At 40.5% G+C, this 21,165-nt stretch overlaps 2 protein-coding genes across 3 annotated transcripts in view; one reads left to right on the top strand and one right to left on the bottom strand.

The window, feature by feature from the left end:
• map4k5 (mitogen-activated protein kinase kinase kinase kinase 5) overlaps positions 1 to 9,478 on the bottom strand; it is a 31,278-nt gene extending 21,800 nt beyond the window's left edge. For both annotated transcript variants that reach the window (XM_070841743.1, XM_070841744.1), the window contains exons 1-3: positions 9,131 to 9,478; positions 8,425 to 8,666; positions 4,561 to 4,618 (exon numbers count right to left, since the gene is read on the bottom strand). In XM_070841743.1, coding sequence (XP_070697844.1) covers positions 4,561 to 4,618; positions 8,425 to 8,532 — 166 coding nt within the window. In that variant the 5' untranslated portion in view covers positions 8,533 to 8,666; positions 9,131 to 9,478. The remainder of the gene's footprint in view (positions 1 to 4,560; positions 4,619 to 8,424; positions 8,667 to 9,130) is intronic.
• A 1,384-nt stretch (positions 9,479 to 10,862) lies between these two features.
• atl1 (atlastin GTPase 1) lies at positions 10,863 to 19,948 on the top strand. The gene is made up of 14 exons (XM_070841745.1): positions 10,863 to 10,896; positions 12,575 to 12,825; positions 13,807 to 13,941; positions 14,336 to 14,440; positions 15,121 to 15,171; positions 15,294 to 15,350; positions 15,565 to 15,657; positions 15,750 to 15,888; positions 17,244 to 17,371; positions 17,550 to 17,606; positions 17,930 to 18,001; positions 18,088 to 18,519; positions 19,026 to 19,040; positions 19,427 to 19,948. Exons 1-14 carry the CDS (start codon positions 10,863 to 10,865, stop codon positions 19,538 to 19,540), a joined length of 1,683 nt encoding a protein of 560 aa, XP_070697846.1. The 3' UTR covers positions 19,541 to 19,948.
• The last annotated feature ends 1,217 nt before the right edge of the window (positions 19,949 to 21,165 follow it).

Genomic DNA, 21,165 nt, shown 5'->3' with positions numbered 1-21,165 from the left:
CATGGGAACTGTTGTTTATTTTGAGTCAATCCCACACACACCGTCCTGTTGCTATAAGTACTCTCGAGTCACTAGACTACAGCATAAAGGCGAATTAATCCGCAGCTGAAAATAGCTCCCATCTACCGTTTACCACTGTCAAAGTAATGCTTACGCTTTCGGTAATTGCGGAACCTTTTTTTAAACATTATAACATAACTGTTGCTCTCGAAGATTTACATCTTCATTATGAATCAGTGGGCTTGGGGTTAAGTGCATTAATCAGTGCAGGCAAGTTATTTAGAGACAAACTAAAGCATGGTTGATTTTGGTCTCTTCATGAGATTTGCTGACAAAAATACAGAATATAACAGGTCCATTAATCAAGGCGCTGGAGGGGATTCATATCACAAAATATTCCTTAACTTTTACACAGTGGCGATAGTGACTGTGTAAAAGGTGATGCAGGCCTCCAGTGGCAGGATGTATGCGAATATGCAAATTACTGTGTGAGTGGAGTGTGTGTATACAACTGGTTTTATATGTAGCTTGAGCTACATGACAATATATGACTTTAATTAGCTTGGCTCAACTTAACTCCTCATGAGATTTCTCTCATTTGTTCAGCATTCTGCCAAAGTCCTGTCTCTCCATGCCTGAAACCTGGCTTCACTCATTTATTGCAACAAGCTCATCCTGACCTAATCTTTTTATTTTCATTGTTATAGATATTTGACAAGTGTGTAACAAGAACAAATTTAGTTTTTGAAAGAATGTCAACAGAGGCTCTGGTGAGTTACAGATATTATTCAATCTAAACCCCTTTTGTATTCATCTTTGTTTGTCAGATTTAGAGGTTAGTAAGATTAACATAAAGTTTGTGCTTTATAGCTTTGATGAAGACGAACGTTAAAATAATTTCCCACAGTCTTCTATATTTGCCACAAGAGAAAGTCAAACCTCCAGGAAGTCATTAATTAGGCTAAAATTACATATTGCAGCATCTGTAATTATAGTGATATTTAATGTAGTTTCGTTTCACATTAGGAGGATCTTCTGTTGATCATAAGCACTTGAAAATATGTCTGTTGACAGAAATGAAGCGAGGAGCCACAAACATTTGAGCAAGGGTAATTTCAGAGACGTGACTCTCAGTTTGGTCAAACTAAAAAAGCACAATAAGACAACAGTCTTCTCCTCTCTGTGAGTTGAGGCCTAAGAGTGTGGCCACTTCCTCTCCGACTGAGTGCTTCCCTGTGCTCTTTGAATTTACACATCCTCGCTCATCGCCTCAAGTTTCAGTTCAATTTCTTTCACACCAATATAACTTACTGGGTTTACCTATAAAGTTACATCTTTCAAGAAGAAAAGTCTACTTTAGACATAAAAAACTGATCAACACCAATCAAGCACCATCTGATGAGATTTGTAACTGCATACAGTGATGAGAGACTGACTACATTTACATACTTCAGTTTTTGCCCGTACTCCGAAAAACACAGTATTCCTAATACCCTGTTTAGGTGGCTAATGAATATAAATATTCCACCAATGGTGGTGGACTGGTTCGACTGTGCTAATACAGCCTCTCTCTTTGCTCGCTTTCAACCACCTTCTTGAAAAGGTCGGTTTTGCAATATTTGCACATATCCAAGTCATCCAAAACGTTTAAAAGTAGGTGTGCTTCAGGGAAATGTGGGCTTTTCTTTAGGGCATCTTTATCCAAGCCTTGCAAACTGTTGGTCTGATTACAACACACAGAGCAGTCTGTAAACCAGCAAGAAATTGTGTGCTGCAAAATGTGGTAAACTGAGGTGTGTATTCCAAATGAGCAGTATACATGTACAACAAAAGCTCCAAAAAATATAATAATAATAAAATAATAATAATTTAATATGTCTTAATCAGAAAATATTACATTCAGAAAAAAAAACAAAATGCTGTTTACATGATCCATATCAAACCTGGAGTATTGTCATTTGAAATAATAGTGGAATATTAGAGTGCATGTAAACATTCAACACCCAAATGGCTTGAAGCAGAATCAAGTGTCATTAATGGAAAAGAGATATAATGAGATGTAATAATAGCGTAAAAATACTTGGCTACTAAAAGTTTGAACACTGCAAGAGAAACAAAAAATCTCCTTCCTGCACCTCAATGGTCAGTGAGTGAAAACTAACACTAACTTGGCGTTAAGTTTTTCCAGAGGGTTTCACCACTCCTATCTCCTTTCTCTCTATATGTCCCTTACTTCATACTGGCGTCACTCCTTCTGGTCAAACCTGTTTGAATCTGGGGTCCACCCAAAGCTGTTTACCTGAGGCACAGACGGGAGTGACTCTAGCAAAAGGGGAGGGGTGAAGACAAGAGACTCCTGCTTTAACAGGATGCCCTGGGCTGGGTTAATCCTCGTTTCATCTCAAAATGATAAAGCAAATACAAACAGCCAATATGAATGATGTTTAAAGATGCAAATGGGAGAACCTGCCCAGGGCCATGCAACTGTCATTTTTTGACTAGAAATACTTCCCTGTTAAATTATAACACTGCTCTAAACCATTTTTAACTAGACTTCAACATTAGCTGAACACTGAATTAGTGTTTAATTAAGTTTAAATGTGAGCTCCGCTCATAGAAAACTAAAAACAAATAACTAAAGAACTAACTTAACCCAAAACAGCCAGCCACAGCAGATTGAGATGTTTGGGTTTATATTTGGGGAGTTGTCATGCTGCTGCATGCACTCCCTGCAGTGTAGTGGCCTGTGCGAAAACCTTCCTGGACATTGCAGCTGCGGTCCAGAGTAGAAGAGTAATAAGCTATACGAGTCTGGAGGAGAGGGCAAAGAGCTAGCCACTCAAGACCAATCATCATCTGTTGATTGAAGTGTTTCATAAGTAGTAACACACCATGTGAAAATAGTGCACAAGACTTGTTTCTGTAATGCAAAACACCACAACAAACTTGAAACTGCCACCTGAAAAAAACCACAACAAAGTGCAGCAAATAGACGATCGAGAGTAACTTGCTAACTTTCCCTGCCCGTCCTTGCCAGCATCAACTCAGCGACACTGTACTGTGTCACTGCATCCATTTGATTTTGGGTAAAAAGTTTTGGTACACCTTTGTTCAGTCTTATTTTGTTGCAAACATTTTTACAGTAGCAGGAATGTAACGCAATATGGAAGCGAAAGCACTGTTCTGTTTATCTAAATGTGGAAGTGCAATGAAAATATTTTAGTGAAAAATAATCATGTTCAAAATAATCGTGATTATCACTTTGGCAATTATTGTGCAGCCTGTGTATTTTTTCTGTGCTTTACATTTATATTTTACCATTTACATTTGCAGAAAATTTATTTACTAAGAGCATAGATCAGTGAGTGTGTTCGAGCTGAAACTGATTGACAGAAAATTAATAGTTTGAGTTACTTTTCAACGAAATAAGTAAAAAAAAAAAAAAAAAAAAAGCGTGAGGATTTGCTGTCTTTCTGTTTTTTAATAATTATAAATGTATTATTTTTTAGACTGTTCAGACAACATTAAAGACCACCTTGGCCTCTAGGGGAACTGTGAAGGGCATTTTTTTGTTATTTTATAGACAAAGCAAATGAAAATAATTGTATTTTACAGCCTAAGAGTGTGGATTTACTATTTCTATTCTCAAAGGTCATACAGCAAGAAAAATGCTTCCCTTTCCCTTCTTCTGCCTTTTCTTCCAATTTACAGCTTAAACCCCCTGATCCTCTGCTTCTCTCTCTCTCACACACACACAAATACACACTAATCCCCCCTCCTCCAGAATGTCTATACGTCTCAAGACCTCAACAGACTAATCGGGAAGTAACAGTTTTCATTTTGACTTTACAGTTCAAACGCAAAACAAGATGACACCTGAAGAAAACAACTCAGGAAAACTTCAGACAAAAACACACCACCGGTCCCACATCCTGACAGTCCCAGCCCCACAGTGACATAATGAATGAAAGAGAATCCAAACAGAAGTGAATCTCTTCCTTCACAGACTGGTAATCAGCTGAGCTCAGTCTGGATGCTGGTGGCGTAAAGCCCATATCGTAATCCCACTAATCTGGATCGTGCTAACTCTGTCACTAGGTCATCACCAGCACAGACCCCAGCGCCCAGCAGTCAGAAAAGTCCTCCTCTCCTTCTTCACTTCAAATATCTCGTATCACATCACACAATATATGGTCTGAAGACATGTTTCTATTACAAATCAGCTAGTTTTTCAAGACAAAATCCAAAATAATGTCATGTAGAGTGCAGGTCTGTGGCTATCTATAAACCAAAGACCATAATTTCACATAAAAAATATAAAAATATGTGAAACAGTACTGGGTTTATGAGCATATAAATATTTGCAGTCATGAGTATTGGAAGTGTACACTGATATTTTTTCTTTTTAGTGCTTTTTGTGCATGCCGTTCAAACCCTGGAAAATACCTGACTTATTTTCCAGACCTCTTATTTTTCAGCTCAGACAAAAACTCTGAGAAAACGACATATTTTCTACGAAAGTGATGAGAAAAACTGAGATTACGAGAAGGTCGCTCTTACCTGGCTCCAATTTAATGATTTTCACAGCAGCGAGCGAGCCAGTTTGAATGTTTCGAGCCTGAAAGACACAACAGCACAATGGTCAGAAAGGCTACAAACATCACAATAGTTGGTATAAATGCTTTAACATTAACTTGTGTTCCGACTGTTCATGACAACACAACCTGAAAACTATTTTCATAATTTATTTAGGTCATTTTCCATGATAAATGCCAAATATTCCCTCGATCCAGCTACTAAAATGTGAGGTTTTATGAACGAAAATTGAATATTTTTAGGTTTGGGACTGTTTTATGGACAAAATGAGACAACTGCTGCTGTTACCTGGAGGCATTTTCCCCCATTTTCTGTGTTCTTCACTATTATTTGAACTTGTTACCATGTTACTACATTCTGAGTTTTGGCCTACATAAGCATTAAACCAATCAGTGTCATTCAGATGATCCTTTCGCCTCTGTGGGAAGTCGAGTGAAAACACTCAACTGTGGGATACAAATGGCAGCACGTCCACCAGACAAATTAAGCATTATTACATTCTCAAGTAATGCCAAACCGACCAATCGCCTCATTGGACAGTGTCTGACCACAACTATGAGAGTAAACCTTTAAACGTCCCTACTGATGACTTGTGATTTAGTCACTCTTAGAGTAGAATAATTTCACATTATTTGTGTTTATTCTGTATATTTGTGCAGATTCTATCTTCACAATAACATATCTTATAAACCCAACTGCTACATCTCAAAGGCATTACATTTAAAAACATATCCGTCCATCTTTTGTGAAGTTTCTGTCTTAAAGTAGGTTGCACTGCTTTCCAAATCCAGGTCAAGGCTGGATGCTCCCTAATCTGTGGGAGTGAAGTAATGGGCCAAGCAGCTAAATCAACCGTAAAGCATAAAACCCTCCAGCATGGCCACCTTTCTACACAGAGAACGTGCTGGTGATATACAGAACACCACACAGAGCTGAAACCACACACAAACACACAACGGAAAGCTATTCTTTATATATTAAAAAAAAAAATCACATGGGAAATTTATTCTGCTGTGTGTATGGGACATTTGCTCAGCTTTCCGCTGTGAAAGTCAGTAACTCTCCTGCTTTTAAGTATGTTTAACTAATGACCAAACACTTGCTCATAACCCACATCGGTCTTTACATTTCCCATCAACCTGAAAACCCAGAAAAAGGAAGTTCTAAACTGCCTGCTCAAATTTGCGATGCAGCAGACGAGTTGCCACAGCATTAACAACCTTAAACAAACTTTGACTCAAGTGAGGAAGGAGTCGTCTGGCACGTAGCAGACCGCTGAAGAGACGAGATCTGACACAAGATCAATCACCATGTCAGACTGAGGGAAAAACAGGTGTGCCTGACGTCTATGTAGATCTTATGTTTAATCAGGGTAAGAACATACACACAGACTTTACAATATGCAAGAAAATGTTTCCCTACATCCAGATTTTTATCACATTCTGGCTTATTGAGGGGTGTAAGGACTAAGGCTGGAACTAACAATTATTTTCAAGATTGATTAATCTGTCAATCATTCTCTTGATTAATAGATTTGTCATTCAGACCATAAATGTCAGAAAGTGCTAAAAAATGCTGATTAATGCTTCCCAAAGAAGCATTTTGGACATTTGGACAAAATGGCTCAAACAATCACCAAAATAGTTGACGATTAATTTAATATTTGACAACTACTCGACTAATAGTTGCAGCTGTAGTCAGATAAAAAAAATCTCTTGATCGAAACATTGGGATTTCAAGTGCATGAATCATTGGTTCCTTCTCTGTTATCCATCTTTAAAACACGGACGAGGCAGAGCTAGCATCAGTACTCCACTCACCTACATTACTGACCTTTTATAGACATTAATGTCTTTTAGTCCACTGAACTCTTAAACCAAATCTGCCTTAAAAATAGTTTTCTGCTACAAGATTCTGGCACATAATGTGTAGTACACTGGCAGCATATAAAGGGATATTATAACAACAACCTAACGCTGAGAGCCAAGGGTATGACATTATAATGGAGATAAATTAATCTTTATCGCCAGTAATAACAAGGAGCGAGAATACGTGATTCTAAAATTAATATAATCAGATGTAATAAATAATCCAAGGCGTGGAATGCTGATCCCATTCTAATTCAACAGAGCACAGCAGGCCAGAGGAGGACTTTTCCCAATTTGAGGTGTTTCCGCTGTCAGTGCGGCCCAGAACACACCCATAGTGAGACGCATGTTTAGACAGGGGCCTGATCATATTTCAGCCCGCTGCAGCCCTCAGCCTGCGAGCTGTGGGAGAATACCAGGCGCAGCATTCCACCGGTGGCCTGTCTGGGGGTGGGGGCTGGCCACAGAGGCTTTGTATGGAGAGGGACCATGACAGGCTGCCTGGACTATCACACTGTGGATCAGATGGGTCGGCTGTTTATCTGTGGCAGATGAACAAGCAAGAAAATTCTCCAGCAAAACCCACCTCTCTATAGCTGTGTGAGGGCAACAAATATGGATGAAAACATTTTGTTTAACTAGACAGTTTCCTTGTAGACGTTTCCTCATATCTCATTGGGGATTTTTTAGATTTTATGCAGTAATTTGTAATTCTTGTAATAATTGAGGTGCTATAAGACAGGCATGTGTCTTTCCTTTGCAAAAGAAATGCTTTAACTCTGGTGCAATCCTGTCTTTTGCAGCTCAGTCTGTTTATTTGACTCTTGAATGATTGCAAATGTGTTCATGTTGCTGTCTGTGAGTGAAAAGACTGCAATCTTACCCAGTTTAATCTGAGTTATCTAAGACAATTGTGTAAAGCTAGAAGGGTTTCTGAAGACAGCAAAAACAAAAAAATGGTACACTGATGGTTCCTTTTTGCTCTAAAATTAATGAAGATACAATGGACAAGCAGGTACAAGCATTCACTGTTCATTTCACTTAACAGTCAAACAAGTTCAGTACATTATTTCAGTTAACTGAAATGTCTGCATGACCAGTCAAACAACAGCTAGTTATGACACAATATCAAAACATCTCGAAGAGCTGCAACAATAAGTCAATTCACAGAAAACTGATCAGCTACTAGTTCAATAATCGACTCAAATGTAAAAATTTGCTTCATTTCTTGATTTTACTTTATGATAAATTTGAATTTTTTGGGTTTGGACAATTTGTCAGACATACCAAGACATTGGATGAGGTCACCTTGGGCTCTTGGATTTTTTTGATGGAGATTTTTCAAGATTTCTAACGTCCTGACAATGACAAAACGATTATCGAGAAAATAATCAGCAGATTGAGTCGTAATCTACAGTCAATATTCTTTATTACCTAAAAGTGACATCTTCATACTTGTGTCATCTGACCCAACAGTCCAAAACCCATAGAAATTTCATTTAATATCACCATGACCAGAAAAAGTAGCAAATCCTCACATTTGAGAAGCTGAAACAGAACTGATTAATCAATTAATAATTGCATAATCATTTTCTTTTGATCTACTAATCAATTCATCAACTAGTAGCTGCAGCTCTAAACATTAGCCTCCCAGTTAATATAATATCCAGCTGGTTTGAAGTATTTCTAGTATTGCAAAGTAAGTTTCCCATATCTCATTATGCAATGTTGTATTAGTTTTGGTTATTTCTGCCAACAACTGTGTTTTCTGCAAAGGATGCAGAACTTTGCCCTCATTCAACAGCTACTGCCAGTATGCTCACCAGATGATATGATGACCTACAAATCAAACAATACTCTACCTTAAATTAAGATGATGGGTTGATTAGTTAATGTGATGGTAAACTAAGATATCTCCAGCTCTGATGACAGGCTGTGGGAACCAGTAACCCCTCTGTACCTTGTACACGTCTCCGTATGTGCCACTTCCCACCCTCTGGATGAGCTCAAAGTCATGCTGAGGGTTCCTCCTCTGGATTTCACCGCTTGGCCGGGGAAAGATATCCATGGTGGCTTCACTCAAACGATCCTTTACATTTAGTTGGTTTGATCAAATCTGTTGGCCGTGGGTTTGCTGCAGTGAGGGTCCTGAATAAATGTTGGTCACTGTTACTCAGATGCTCCTTCTCTGTGCTCCATGCCCTGAGAGAGAGGCATTTAACAAGTTTTAAGCATTAAAAACCTCTATCAAAAAAGGCATAATGGTAACACAAACTTGAGAAACGTGTAATTTATGTGTCAGCTGTAGGAAAACAGATGAGGACATTATTAATCTGTCCATAGCATGACATCTGTCACCCAACACGAACAACTTAACCTAACTACACATTAAATTCTCTTTAACTACCACTCAAATTAAAGGTGCTTGAAGCTTGAGACAAAGCTGCGACCACTTAAATAACATTAGCTTGTGTTTTTCTTAACGTTAGCATGGACATTATGGTCTCTCCAGCAAATAGCCAGACCCAGGTCTAACATTACTACGAATGGGAGTGAGTTGTTGGGGGGGCTTAGAATCCAGGCAAGTAGGCTAACGGCTAATGCTAACTAGCAAACGTTAGCTTAGCTTAGCTTCGCCGCTGGCTCTAACTTTCAACCGTGCCTACCTTTAACAACGCAAACACCGCGGGCGAGTCCGTCTTGCATTTTAAAGTAGTTTCGGGGCTTTTAACTTGGGCGACGGCGTCGAATAAGCGCACAAAAAGAGAAAGCGTCCCGTCCTTTGTTATCGAGGAAACAGTGATAAACTTCAGTTGGCTGCGGCTCACTCCGTCTCCCTCAGTGAAACGGCAGCGCAGACGTTACGGTCGACTTCAACAAATCCACCATTAAGTTTGGCCGCTGACATGTCATTTCCCCCCCGCTGACAGTTTCAGAGAAGCCTCACACTCATATCTTAAACACTAGCGGTAAACTACACGCATAATGCCGAGTATTACTCTTAAATTTAACGGCTAAAAAAATAACAAAAAAAAGCAACAGTCTGTCGCTAATCTCCGAAGAGCTTCAGTTACTGGATCCTGGTGCTGCGTTCAGGGGCGCCTCGGACACATCACAATCACAGTTAGCTTTGCTCTGTGAACGCATTCAAGGAATTTGAGTGGTTTTTCCACTGCTGTCATGCTCTTACACATAAATAGACAAACAGGGAACATGAACAACAAAGTTGAACAAAATAAACACATATTTAACTTCAGCGTAAACATTTAACCACTTTGTACAAAGTAAATATATACAAAAGTATATATTTATATAAAGAAATGTGAAGAACATAGGTGTGCAGAGTGCAAAGATGCTGGAATAGATATGGGATGGCTATGTACAGATTCCATTATATACATGAGGTAGATGGGTATAACAGGTTACGGATGTATATAAAATGTGCAGAGTGTTTAAGGCAAAAGGCAAAAGTATTTGTATAGCACCAGACACAGGACAATTCAACGTGCTTTACAGGGACATAAAACACAATAAAAACAAGACAGACACATTAAACTGCATGTAAAAGATAATAAAAGCATAAGGAAATAAATAGTTGAAGCTTAAGAGAAGATACATTAAAAGACAATAAAACATGTGTATATAAATAGTTGGCGTAACTCCACAACAGAATAACAAGAGCTATTGCAAATGATTTGATCTTTAATTTGTGGTATTCTACTTTTGCTCAATGGTGGAGGAAATACTACGACCTTTTATTTAAGTAAAATAACAGCTTTACATGTTAAAACTTCCTGTATTCAAAATCTTACTTAAGGAAAAATATGTGATTATTAACGGCTAAATATACTGTGTAAGTGTAAAAAGTAAGAGTACTAATTATGTGGAAACCCTTTTTCTGCGTTTACTCTAATAAAGGATACCTCACTCACTAGAATCCCTCCAGTGTGTACAAATGAAGTTCTAATATATCCGATGGCCAATGAAGGCCGCACCAGCTCTGACTCCTTTGTAGTTGCCGCCACCTGCCGACGGAAGCTCAAAGTGTCTTTTCAGGAGAAATGATGAGACATGACATCTTTTGCAGCCGCCATACTTAACATACTCGGCGGCTGCGCTTATTTTAAGACAAAGTGAACCAGGTTTATTATTTCTGCATTATTGAAACTGCTGCTTTGACGGTGGGTGGGAACAACAGACAACAGCGCCCCCTGAGGACGCGTAGGAGCCCTGCATCCAGCTGGGAATAAAAGCTCCATCATCATCATCATCCTCCTCCTCCTGCGATACGAGCATCGTTTTTGGTGGAGCCAGGGCGTCCTCCCAACCCCCGACACTCATGACTACCGACTAGGGTCGCTCATCCACGGACAAACGGAGGGATTTTAGGGCAGTATTATGGCGAAGCACCGTAAAGACAGAGACAGCTGGGGTGAGTGTACGTACCACATTTGATATTTCATGCTTTCCTTGACGCACATACATTTTTTTTTTATTCCTGCCGAGAAGAGGAGAGGGTGTAAGCAATGCAGCCAATTAGATGTTAATTTAAAACTCCACGATAAAGGGTTTGTTTTCCTTTCGACAAATTGTGAGCAGTGTGAGTTAATTTTTGATCCTGGTGACATAAAATATTACTGGACGTAGGACCTGCACCGTTTTCCTCCTCTGTCTCTGCATGGGTATCGCTGAATTAAGCATAAGCGAGCAGACATTTTTTGAAAAATATATGTTTCACCTTTCAAAAAAAATATGGTGAAATAATCAAAATGCCAATAATCAAGCAGACAGGAAATACTCTGCCGGGGCGGTCCAGGCCCCAAAAGGCCCGAGAATAACCTTCTGATTTCACTGTGTTTGTTATCACACTGAGCCTCCTGTCATGGTCTGTGGTGCATCTGGCATTAAATTATGTAATGTTGCATCAGTAGATAGCTTGTCACTGCTCTCATCAGCATTATTTTTGTGCTAATCATCACTGCTATCATCATTATCACCTCCACCACCATGATTATGATGACACCCAGCATCTTAATTGTCACTGACATCACTCTATGGCTCATGTTAACTTTAAATACAGGCCTGCAGAAAGGGGGAGGAACTGTCTGAATGACTGTATCAAGGTTGAGACAGAAATGAGGGGGAAATGCTGCTGTTTGTCATTAGTGAGTTTATCTGGTCTGACCCACTTTACAGCAGCAGCGCCTCTGACGTCTTCTTGTTTTAGGGGCAGCAGCAACATGATCAGGTTAACCAGGCAGGCTCGTGCCGGGCCGGGTGAGGCCTTTGCAGGCGATGTGAAGTCAGACTGACAGTCCACTTCAGGCCTGAGAGGAAACCTTGGATGATTCCTGCTTGAATTATTCACCATGCATTCTTGGCTCCCTGCATTAATGTTTTAGCATGCTCCCAAATTTTCCCTGCTACTCCTCAATCTGTCACAGTGCCTTTGTGAGACTTAGAGGCATGGTAATTTGCAATTACATCCTCAAAAATTAACAACTCAGCCACACAGATTGGAATGAATGAGGTGTGGGAGGATTTTCCTCCTTTTTTTAACCTTAGGAATCTTTTTGTGCTGTGCAGAGTGCACACAAGTTTGTTGTAGCATAAAACAAACATTATGTGAATGGGATTTAGAGGCTCTGCATCAGGACGGTCATGCAGCTTGGAAACACACTGAGTCACTGCCTGGAAAGCTCCGGAAAAAAAAAGCTCTGAATGCACATGATCTCATTGGATACAAACAGATGGGATGGATACAGCATGGCATGATTCATTATTTGTATTAACAAGATTGCAGGCGGTGCTATTGATCTGGGGCTAACAGGAAGGAATAATGGACTCAACTTTCCTGTTTCCTCGCTTAATGGACCACTTCTATCTGTTCACTTGCTCGCAAAATAACATTTAGTTGACTTTCAAGTGCCGATTATTAGTGCTTGTGTAGAAAAACATCAGCAGACAAAATACTTATCAACATTATCATGTCTCTGCATGCAGTCATTTTTAAAGAGGGTTAATTTTTCCCTCTTTCAGTGTCACTCCCCGCCTTCTCCAGAGCTCTACCACATTATTTGAATGTTTTCCCCCTCTGTGTTGTCTTTCAGGGTCCCTCAGTGACAAAAATGTCTATGACTGGAGCTCAGAGGAGGAGGAGCCGGACGGACGAGCCCGGCCCGTGCAGGTGCTGCTGGTCAAAGACGATCACACCTTCGAGCTGGATGAGGCGGCGCTGAGCCGCATCCTGCTGGCGGAGGAGGTCAGAGACCGTGAGGTGGTGGCCATCTCCGTGGCCGGAGCTTTCCGCAAGGGCAAGTCCTTCCTCATGGACTTCATGCTGCGCTACATGTACAACCATGTAAGTATCCGGGTGTGACTGAAAAATGTTACACAGATCTTAACTAACCTAACTGACTTTTGCATAAATAGGTTTGACCAAAAGCAAGTAATTACTTCTCTCAGAGAAATGTAATCTTGTCAGAGTGGAAAATCTGTGATTTAGTATAAGATAAAATAGATAAACTGAATTAATCCCACACCAGGAGAATTCACAGCTCAGGAGTCAAACTAAAGGAGAGAGTAACTGATTGATACGTAGAAATAAGTGAAATAAAGTGAGTATAGACCATATACACTATAAACACTGTACATTTGTGATGTAATTGCACAGGATAATTAGAGATAATTGTAATACAGTGCACACATGGTGTCAAGGATTAAGGATATAAAAATATGTAGAAATAGTGATAATTGCACTTTATACTATTAGCTATTTCATAACTGCATTTTAAGTTAAAATTGGTTCATTTGTTCAGTGAGGGCGTGGCAGTGGAATAGGATACAGTACACAACCTACTTTAAATAAATTCAAATCATTGAACAATAAAATAAGTAGTTTGCTGTAATTTAAAGGGATGTCCATCATACTATTGGTACTAGGGATGTATTCTACCACATATTTTGTTTTTTATTATTATGACTGCTGTGTAAACCAGGAGTCAGAATCAGGTTTATTGCCAAGTAAGTTTTCACAGTACAAGGAATTTGCTGTGGCGTAATATTGGTGCATAATATTAAATGCAGAAGAGAGTAGAAAAGAGAGTAGAAAAAAAAAAAAAGTATTGCAAGTCAAGAAACATGAATATGAAATATTTCCAATACGAATGTGAGAAAAATACAATATAAATATGTTCGATAAATCTGTTTTTGAAATGAAAATGTGTAAAATATTGACACAGGAATGTGCTAAAGTTAACAGTCTGAGGTAGAGAAACCTCCCACATTCAATTAAAACAGTATGAGATATTTAAACCACCTCTTCTGATCCCGCTGTGCACAGGCATCAGACAGCTGGCTCGGAGACGCAGACGAGCCCCTGACCGGCTTCTCCTGGAGGGGGGGCTCGGAGAGGGAGACCACCGGGATCCAGATCTGGAGCGAGGTCTTCCTGGTGGACAAGCCAGACGGCAGAAAGGTGAAGTGTGTGACTGTAAACCATCGTCTAGCTGGACAGAGTAGACTATTACACTGCAACCAGGTACAATGAGATTTAATTAGGCATGACAGAGATACTTGATTAACCTTTGGCTGCTGTTCTACCTTTTTATACTTTTATTCACTTTGGCAGCGGGTATGTGTGTGTGTAAGCTTTTATATTCAGGGCAGCATTCACACACTTTTAAATTGCTTCTTTTCTGCATGTGTCAGCCAGATGTCTCTCATGTTTAGCAGCAAACAAATAGCCAGGCTGTTCCTGGTGCTAATGCCTCCACACTCCTTTCCTCAGCACAACAGAGACACTAGAGACACTAAAAACACACGACCACCTTGCATCACAGCTCAGTGTCTCCACCTGTTTCACTCCACAGGTCGCCGTGTTGCTGATGGACACACAAGGCACGTTCGACAGCCAGTCGACGTTGAGGGACTCAGCCACCGTGTTCGCACTGAGCACCATGATAAGCTCCATGCAGGTAGAGTGACGTTCACCCGCCTCACCCAGCTTCACTTTAGCTTATTTATGTGAGCGAATGAATGTAGAGGCCGTTAGCCAGCAGCGTGGCTCTAGTGGTGGTCGCTCGCTACACCACTCTGGTCCAGATTGGAAATATATTAACTTTTATTGGATGGATTACCATGAAATTTTACACAGACATTCGTTATCCCCAGATGATGAACCCACTGACTTTGGTACCTGTAGTGCCACCATGAAATTGGCATTTGTAGTTTCAGTGACACGTCTCAACAGCAATTAAATGGATTTGATACACACATTCATGTCCCTTTTTAGGCTCAGTTGTAATTCCTATGATCATCCCTTTATTTTTCATCTAGTGAAAGACTGATGAGACCATCTGCCTCAGTTGTACTTTGTGTTTAGTGCTAATGGTTGTAGCTGGTGTTTGCATTCTTATATGCTAAAGTACGACAGTGAACAACATGGTAAACACTATACTGCGAGTTAGCATGCTATCGTTAGCATGACAGCCTCACATAGCCACCAGCATGGCCGCAGACTCTCAGTCTGGCTTGTTTTTTTGTTATATTTGTTTATTTTCACACTCCAGATTGATTTTCTGAAATAGATGTACTACACACGTCCATTTGGAAGTGCTTTAATGAAATTATACTGTGGATGAATGTTGTTTTTCAGGTTTACAACATCTCACAGAATGTACAAGAGGACGACCTTCAGCATTTGCAGGTAACGCCGTCAGGTGTCATCACTAATGCATAATGGAAACCTTCCTGTTGATCTTTTATAAAGATGACTTAATCTCAACGTTTCACATCCTCACTGATTTTGTCTCATCTATGTCATTTCAGCTTTTCACAGAGTACGGCCGACTAGCCATGGAGGAGACTTTCCTCAAGCCATTCCAGGTACAGGATGGAGTTGCAGCAGCGTGCTGATTGCATCCAAATAACTATTGGTTGTTGTTTTACGTACCTTGAGGTTTGTTATGTAAGGAAATTTAATGAGCAAAGGAAAGTTTAAATAATCACTGAAGATTTGTCGAAATTGAACGACTGTCTGGGACTCAAATGGTTACAAGATATCATTAACAAGAGTCACATGATAGCTTTTTTCCCATAGTCCATGATTTTCCTAGTCCGAGACTGGAGCTTTCCATACGAGTTTCCCTACGGACAGGAGGGAGGCATGAAGTTCCTCGAGAAGAGACTGAAGGTCAGTTTTCACCCATGTGCCCGAGTTTGAAAGTCACTTCACTTTCAGTTCACGTCTTAAACCTGATACGTGTGGTTGTGTTTGTGGTGTAGATCTCAGAGAATCAGCACGAGGAGCTGCAGAACGTGCGTAAACACATCCACTCCTGCTTCACCAACATCTCCTGTTTCCTGATGCCTCACCCGGGCCTCAAAGTGGCCACCAACCCACACTTTGATGGGAGAATTAAAGGTACATTTCCTGTCTTATAACACAGAGTTGTTGTGTTTCTGACCTTAAGTGATCATCAAAGTCAGGTTTGAAATGGAGTACAGGATTTACTCGATGGGTTGCTGCCATTGGTTCAATTATAACATTAAATGATTTTAGTCACACTATGGATGGCAATGTCTGTCTGTCTGTCTGTCTGTCTGTCTGTTGGTCAGTCCACCACTTTGGTTCAGACTGAAATGTGTTAACAACGTTTGGATGGTTCATGGTTTCCAGAGGATATATTTGAATGATTCTGGTGATCCTCTGACTTTTTATTTACCCACCACCATGAGGTTGACATTTTTGTTTTTTATAGTAATAACTTCAGTAATCCCATAGTCTATCACCAGATCAGAGTTTGGACTGTCCAATACTTTGGTTTATGATCAAATACAGAAAAGTTCAATCAGCCTTTGTGTTTAGTTAATTAACAAATGTTCGCATGCTAAGATGCTGGACTGAGATGATTAACAACCTACATTAGAATATTAACTCTGTCGCTGTGAGCATGTTAACATGATTGTAGACTCCCAGGCTCTGAAATCAGTCACTACTCACTGTATAGTCCACTATATAGTGAGTTTGCCATTTAGTGCTGTCTGAGTGTATAGTGAGAATTATTATACACTATATAGTATCTCACGATGCATCATGTACAACTAATGGTCACTAACTAAAGCACTATATTCCATCTTGTAATGTGCAGAAGGGAGACAGTCTGAAAGTATTAATTCATTTTGTGGATGAGCTCACCCTATATTCCTCTACAGTGAAGTCCCTTGATAATAAATAGGAAGTAGTGAATGAATGAATGATTTGACACAACCCTACTCATGATAAAAGGTCAGATATGTAGACATTTGAATCACGTAATTTTGCGAATAAGGAGTGTAGATGGTACACAAATGTGCTATTTGCAGTGCAACTCATTAAAATGTATGAACAATGTGTAAGAAATTGAAATAAATGCAGTATGATTCTGAGTTTGGACCTGACAGGTTGCACAATATAGAATCCAATAGTGCAAAGAAAGAATCACAGATGTACAGTTTATCTACAAATCTAAACAACAGCTTGAAATCTGGAGATGAAATAGGTGAAAGCACACAGCCGGTTCAGGTGGAGTATTTATGGTGATGCACAGGGGGGTTTCAGAAACAGTGCCCAGGGGAAACAAGCTGTTTTGTGTTTGCTGCTCTGAGTTGCTGACTCCCCCCCCCCCCCCCCCCCTATTTCCTGGACTAACCCCAGAAAGTGAATATAATTGAGACACAGTTAGATTTCAGCGCACACTGTTTCACACTCACCAGCTGCTGCCTCTCCTCCCTGTCCAGAGATCGATGGCGATTTCTTAAACAACCTGAAGGTTCTCATTCCCTGGCTTCTCAGTCCTCGTAACATTGATGTGAAGGAGATCAATGGCAGTAAAATCACCTGCAGAGGCCTGGTGGAGTACTTCAAGGTCAGAAAAAAGAACCGCGTCAACATGAAACACACAAGAAACACATCTTTTTAGTATTTCATGATAGCTACAACTATCTGCTGTCTTTCTGCACTAAATCCAACACATTCATAATACTTGATGGTTTAACCAGTTCTGTTACTTTTAGTGCTTTTTGTCACCCCTTTGTTTATTTCAGGCATACATCAAAATATACCAAGGTGAGGAGCTGCCACATCCAAAGTCCATGCTGCAGGTACATTTTCCCCTTTGACTTTCTAGTTCAATGTCTGCATTTAATTTTCTATTGTAACTTCTTTTAACACTTTCACCTCAATATATTTCATAGTTACTATTTATTTTTTATTTTAGTTTTTTAATGCTTCATTTATACGCACTATATTTTCACAATATACATCGTATTCTAGATTATTCAAAGATTTTAAAGTTACTATCTAAGCATCTGTTCTTGTACTTCTGCTGCTGTGACACATCTCCCCATCTTAACTTGTCTTATCTTATATAACCTTAAATAAACGATCACTATATTTTCTTCCGCATCCATTTTCGCCCTCTCAGGCCACAGCAGAGGCGAATAATTTGGCAGCAGTTGCAGCTGCTAAGGATCTGTACAACAAGAAGATGGAGGAGGTAGGTGGAAACGTAAAAAGAATTGTTAAGGTAAGTCTCCTAGCTGTCTAAACCTTCTTCGCTGACCCTCTCCATCCTGTTCCCAGGTCTGTGGCGGGGACCGGCCCTTCCTGGCTCCCAGCGAGCTGCAGGCCCGTCACGGCATTATCAGAGAGGAGGCCCTGCAGGTGTTTCGGGGCGTGAAGAAGATGGGAGGCGAGGAGTTCAGCCGGCGCTACCTGCAGCAGCTGGAGGGAGAAATCGACGAAGTGTTTGTCCAGTACATCAAGCACAATGACTCCAAGAACATTTTCCATGCAGCCCGCACGCCGGCCACCCTCTTCGTGGTCATCTTTGTCATGTACGTGGCTGCGGGCATCACAGGCTTTGTGGGCGTGGACATCATTGCCAGCTTGTGTAACATGATCCTGGGTCTGGCACTGATCACTCTCTGCACGTGGGCCTACATCCGGTACTCCGGGGAATACCGAGAACTCGGGGCCGTCATCGACCAGGTGGCTGGTGCACTGTGGGACCAGGTAATTCAATTAAAAACATAATCATTAATGAAGTTAAGAATAAATCTGGCTGTCTGAATCAATATTTGAAACTATACTCACCAATTTCAAGTTCAGTTTATTAAGAAAGGAAACTCACCCTGAGAAAGTCTTTCCACACTGTAGAGAAAGCTGGAAAACTATTTTGCATCTGCGCGGCCACAAGCATAAAACATGGATGCACACAACATACAGATTATATTCTGTTGATCGATTGGTAAGATTGATTAATCAACCAAAAAAATTCAACCAGAATACATAATGCACAGCAAAGACAAATGCACACGTAGACGTCTTCGTGAGTAATTCAGGTGACACAGTATCTGTAAACCACTAGAGGGCAGCAATCTCCTTTAAATCAGTGGCAAAGATAATGAGGTCAGATCCATTACAGCAGTAATGAACTATTATTGCATGTGCTTTACATTATATAACCAATCATGTGCTCACACTATGTGTTTATTTCTGTCTTTTTAATGCCTCCGCAGGGGAGCACAAACGAGGTAAGTGGAGCCATCCAAGTGGAAATATTATGTATATGTAATAGTAGAACACCGAACATTGTTACTTTCATAAAAAAAGGATGATTTACTCATAATGACAAGGTCACGTCAGTAGCTGTGCTCCTCAAACGCAGCCTGTTGTTCACTGACATAAATCCTAGAAAGCAGCCTGCAGCCAGTGTGCCGTTCTTTTGAAAGGTGGATATTTGGACAATATCTAAACTGAACAATATAGTATCCAGTATATTAACATTTGCCGATCATTCATTTGTGTCACTTTTGCTCCCAGAATTGCTCATCTGCATCTCTACGCCACCGTTATGTTCAGCGATCTTGGGGAATTAAATTCTCCACCTGTAACCTCCACTCTCATCTCCGCTCCACAGGCTCTCTACAAGCTGTACAATGTAGCGGCCAATCACAGGCACCTGTACCACCACGCCTTCCCCGGGCCTCAGGTGGAGGAGGTTGCAGAGGAGCAGGAAAAGAAGAGGGACTGATCAGATAAGACAGAGGACAGCAGGGACTTCCTGGTGATGGACAGGAGGAGGAACATCCTCACCCATCAGGCACTCTTTTATTCTGGTATTGGCTGGCGCTGCCCACCAATACATCCACTACTTTAAACCTAATAACAGACTGTATAATGTTCATGTATAGGCAATGTCAGAGCATCTCCTCAGCGGGGGTCTGCTTTCAAGCGATGGATGCCATATATCATTGTCTCTGACTTTTTGTTTGTCTGTGGGTAAAAAAAGCACCTGTACAGATACTGTAGGCACTCTGCCAGAGGAGAACTCGGCACATCCAACCTCCAGTCAGCTGTTGATTTCATATCAGACGGGTTTTTGCCATCATTTGTCACTGACGATGATTTTCGAAGTATAGCCAAATCTGTGAAATCCCCATTTGTGACGATTGTTCTGTTCTTTGAAGTTTAGTGCTGTTTATAAGAAACAATATCTATGATCTGCGATGTTTGAAAGCCAAAATATGTACTGTATGTTAAGTAATGAAGCGTTACGAGCATCATCAGCATGGTAAATGGTTAATGTCTGTCATCTTTAAGCTCTAAATCCAGGTATACTTTATAAAAAATGAGTTTTAATGGTTGTGACAAAGTGGTATTGTGCCATAACATGTAAAAATGATTTAAAATCTCCTGCAGCCTGGCTACATGCAGACACTCCACGGCATATTTATTAGTTGTATATGCTATGTTTTGTTTTGGAGGTTGGTGTTACTTTTGACAGAGTTCTGGATCAGGGAGTTGCTTTGTGTGGAGCACTGGGTGGAAAAACAGAATGACAACAGTTCAAAGTTTACACAACATAGCTGACATTATCTCTCACTTTGTAGCCTGCTTGCTGTTTTGTAATTGCGCAGCGTCCCGGTGATCCTCTGTATGTGTGTTTGGTCTTTGAGGTTGAGGGGAAAGAGTGTGTTTGCTTTCCATTGTGATGTAGAGGTGGTGGGTGAAAACCATTGTTGTGTTTCTCACTGAATGTTCGAGCAAATCCGAGGAATGTAGCTATTCTGTGGCCACTGAGGAATCAAAGCTAGTTGTTATTAGGCGGGGCGACAGGCCTGCTCTGGAAAAGGATCCTCATTCCACATCTCTTTCATCATCTTCACACACTTAAGTTGAATCATCTGTATAAAAAAAAGAAAAAAACAAGAAAAAAACCCTGCTGCATGGTGACAGAGGCCAGGCCCGGACTTTTTGTGTTTCCACAACAGCTTGCATTTGTAAACAAAAGGCTTGTATTGGTGACAGCACTCTTTGGTGTTTGAATACTTTGGCTTAGTAGACTGTTACTGTACATTTGTATAACTGTGGTTATTGTTTTTAGCTCACTGAATAACCCAGAAACACAGAGCTCACTGTAAAAATGTCTGCATCACATACATCTGCAGCGCTGAGGAGCCCCCCCCCCTCCCCTCCCGTAGATCTGGTCGCCAACAGCACAGGAACACTGTCATGCATATTTAGCAAGTTTATACTGAGGTTTGACCTCAAGGGTTGAAAATTTAAAGGCACGGCAGCAGAGTGGCTTCTTGAGTCTTCCACAATGTATAATCAACATCGGTGAGGCCTTCACACAGAGATCCATCTAAGTCCAGT

Source organism: Pempheris klunzingeri, chromosome 13, assembly GCF_042242105.1.
Source record: "Pempheris klunzingeri isolate RE-2024b chromosome 13, fPemKlu1.hap1, whole genome shotgun sequence".
Taxonomy (NCBI): Eukaryota; Metazoa; Chordata; class Actinopteri; order Acropomatiformes; family Pempheridae; genus Pempheris; species Pempheris klunzingeri.
The sequence above is the reverse complement of the archived record's forward strand: the minus strand, read 5'-3'. Positions and strand labels throughout refer to the sequence as shown.

Coding starts and splice junctions, on each gene's coding strand:
- atl1 (XM_070841745.1), top strand. CDS start 10,863: ATGGCGAAGCACCGTAAAGACAGAGACAGCTGGG. Junction 12,826..13,806: donor TGCGCTACATGTACAACCAT/GTAAGTATCCGG, acceptor CGCTGTGCACAG/GCATCAGACAGCTGGCTCGG. Junction 15,658..15,749: donor TCCTCGAGAAGAGACTGAAG/GTCAGTTTTCAC, acceptor TTTGTGGTGTAG/ATCTCAGAGAATCAGCACGA.